General features: G+C 40.7%; 1 protein-coding gene across 1 annotated transcript; it reads right to left on the reverse strand.

Moving 5' to 3' along the window:
• Positions 1-1,182: 1,182 nt before the first annotated feature.
• LOC140173778 (uncharacterized) lies at positions 1,183-2,642 on the reverse strand. The gene is made up of 2 exons (XM_072198365.1): positions 2,026-2,642; positions 1,183-1,648 (listed from the first exon to the last, which is right to left on the reverse strand). Exons 1-2 carry the CDS (start codon positions 2,640-2,642, stop codon positions 1,183-1,185), a joined length of 1,083 nt encoding a protein of 360 aa, XP_072054466.1.

Consider the following 2,642-nt stretch of genomic DNA (forward strand, 5'->3'; position numbering starts at 1 on the left):
TTAAACACTAAAATTCCCAACAGTTGGGTTCAAAATTCAGAAAGCACACTGCTTTATCAAATTAGTTAAACAAAATAATCTTCTCCTAAACATAATAATCCTAGTATTCATTTTTTGTTTCTGGGTGGTCTGAATCCAGGATTGGGAACAAACTTTATGAAGTTAGCAAGCCTTGTAAGTTGTAACGGTCCCCTGTGATGCACCTTGCATAGGATGAGACAGATGATTTGTTGCAGGTTGACTGGTTGCTGGTGGGGTAGCAGCAGGTGGGGTTGTTACTACTTGATTGCTGCTTCCTGGAGTTGCCTTTTCTTGTTTGAAGGACTTCCTTTTAGAAGGGAGTTTTGGTTGTCTCACAGGAGAAGGCAAAACCTATTAGTGAAGACATGTATAATAGTTAGTAAAAGTGCATAAGAACATGCACATAATAAGCCTGAATGTCATTTAACTTTGTGAACCTGTTGAGAGTCATCGGTTTGTGACAATGGTGATTGACTGAGTTCAAGCTGAATTTCGGTGGGGGTTGTGGGACAAGGGTGGCTTCACCACCATTAGTAGCAGGGGATTGGATAGCAGCAGCCTCTGCAGTAGTAGCCTCAGTAGCAGCAGCAGCATCCTCATCAGCAACTCTCTTTAAACAGTTTCTCTTGGTGTGTCCTGATTCACCGCAATAGCGACATTGACCTTTTTGATAAATTCTTTTCATCTTGGTTCTCTGCTTTTTACTCCCACTTGCCTCTTCATCTACATCCTTTCTTCTTTTTTTCGTAAGTGGACTTGGCTTCTTTCTAAACTTTGGTGCTTGTGGTCTGTTATGAGGTGACTTTTCCCATAGGGCTTGACCTGGAATTGGATTGATATGGAAGGCATATGTGTTATTATATGATTCCATTGTCAATCACTAATGACAAAACTCATCTGGTCTTCTACCAACCCTTGCCAATGCAGCACCAGCATGCACACACGGCATCCCTAAATAACATTAACACAACACCAAAGATTACCAATAATAAGCCAACAGTAACACCAGATACAAAAAAAAAATAACAAAGCAATTCATTGTAAAAGTATATCACCACTCAATTGCCAAAAACCACATGTGCAGAGCCTCTTTCCCAGATCAACAACCATGTTAGTTGGCCACCCATGAACCTCGAATTTCTCATATTCAGAGTCACCAGACTACATCGGGACCCAACTCTTTGACTCCTTCCTTATCTTTTCTAACCTGCTGCGCTGTATAGGTGGTAGAATCCCAGTGTTCGAACTAAGCTTGACTTTGTTCCTAGCGATGGCCCTCATTGCATACATTCTGACTTCTTCTAAGAGTGTAATGATAGGCTTGGCTCTAGCTTCCTTGATCCTTGAGTTGAAGACTTCACAAGCATTGTTGCAGATATTGTCTATTTTAGGTGCATTGCTGAAGAAAGCCCGGCTCCAAGAGTCTCTAGGCCACTTGTTCAAATACTCCCAAGCATCTTTGTTAACCCTCTCAATCTTTTTGATAATCTCAAGGAATCCATCTTGACTGGTGCACCTTGCACAATCCCATAGCAACCCTCTAAGCTGGAGATATTTCCACTGCTTATTGAAGTTCTTCCATAAATGCCACACACAGAATCTGTGTGTGGACACCTGGAAAAACCTCCTTAAAAAAGAAAACAGTGGTGAAATACTTGTTATCGAGCATCATAATAGTATCTATAGTTACATAAGTGACGTCATATTGGTCCCTTAAGTTTTATAAGTGACATCAAAATGGTCCCTGTTCTTTACATACATATCAGTTCATTATATGTATAGCAGTTCATCAAGCAGTAGTCGATCTACTAAGTAAAGCAGTAGTTCATTATATACACAGCAGTTCAGAATATATAAGCAGTTCATTCTATTCTCACAGCAGCCAATACAAATTATACAATAACAAATGGATTTCTAAAACGTACTTTCTTCATATCTGATATGAAACAGAGCTTGTTTTACTTATAATCTCCCAAGTCTTGATGAAGTAATTCCAAGAACCACCTCCAGTTTTCAGTATTTTCAACATGGACAATTGCATATGCAATCACATATATGTGATTGTGTGCATCTTGTCCAATGGCAGACAAGATCTGATCACCATGCTGGGTCTTCAGAAAAGCTTCATCCAAGCCTATGAGGGGTTTGCAGCCAGCCAGAAATCCCTTCTTACACAGATCCAAGCAAATGTACATATTCTCAAATATTGGTTCATCATCAGGGTTGGGCTGAGGGATAACTCCAACTGTGACAGTGGAGCCTGTGTTACTCTTAAGCAGTGTGAGCCCATAATCCCTCACCATCCCATACTGGGCAGCAGCATCACCATACACGACATCCCTGGCATCTCCTAAGGCCCTAGTCAGTGAACACTTGCTTAGATCCAAGTCACATTTTGTCTTAAAATACTGAGCAGCCTCACAATGTCTTAGATTAGGATATTTTCGTAGTTTCTTCACCAATTTTCCGGCTAGCCACTTCCTATTAGCCAGTCTGTTTTTAGTTTTCCTTGCACAAGTGTGATAATCCATGAACGTCTTGATCTGCCAGCAATTGTTCTCAGTGATGTTAGCAGCATACACAAGCCAGCCACAGTTCTCATCCTTATACACTACTCTCAT

Source organism: Arachis hypogaea, chromosome 6 (assembly GCF_003086295.3).
Source record: "Arachis hypogaea cultivar Tifrunner chromosome 6, arahy.Tifrunner.gnm2.J5K5, whole genome shotgun sequence".
Taxonomy (NCBI): Eukaryota; Viridiplantae; Streptophyta; class Magnoliopsida; order Fabales; family Fabaceae; genus Arachis; species Arachis hypogaea.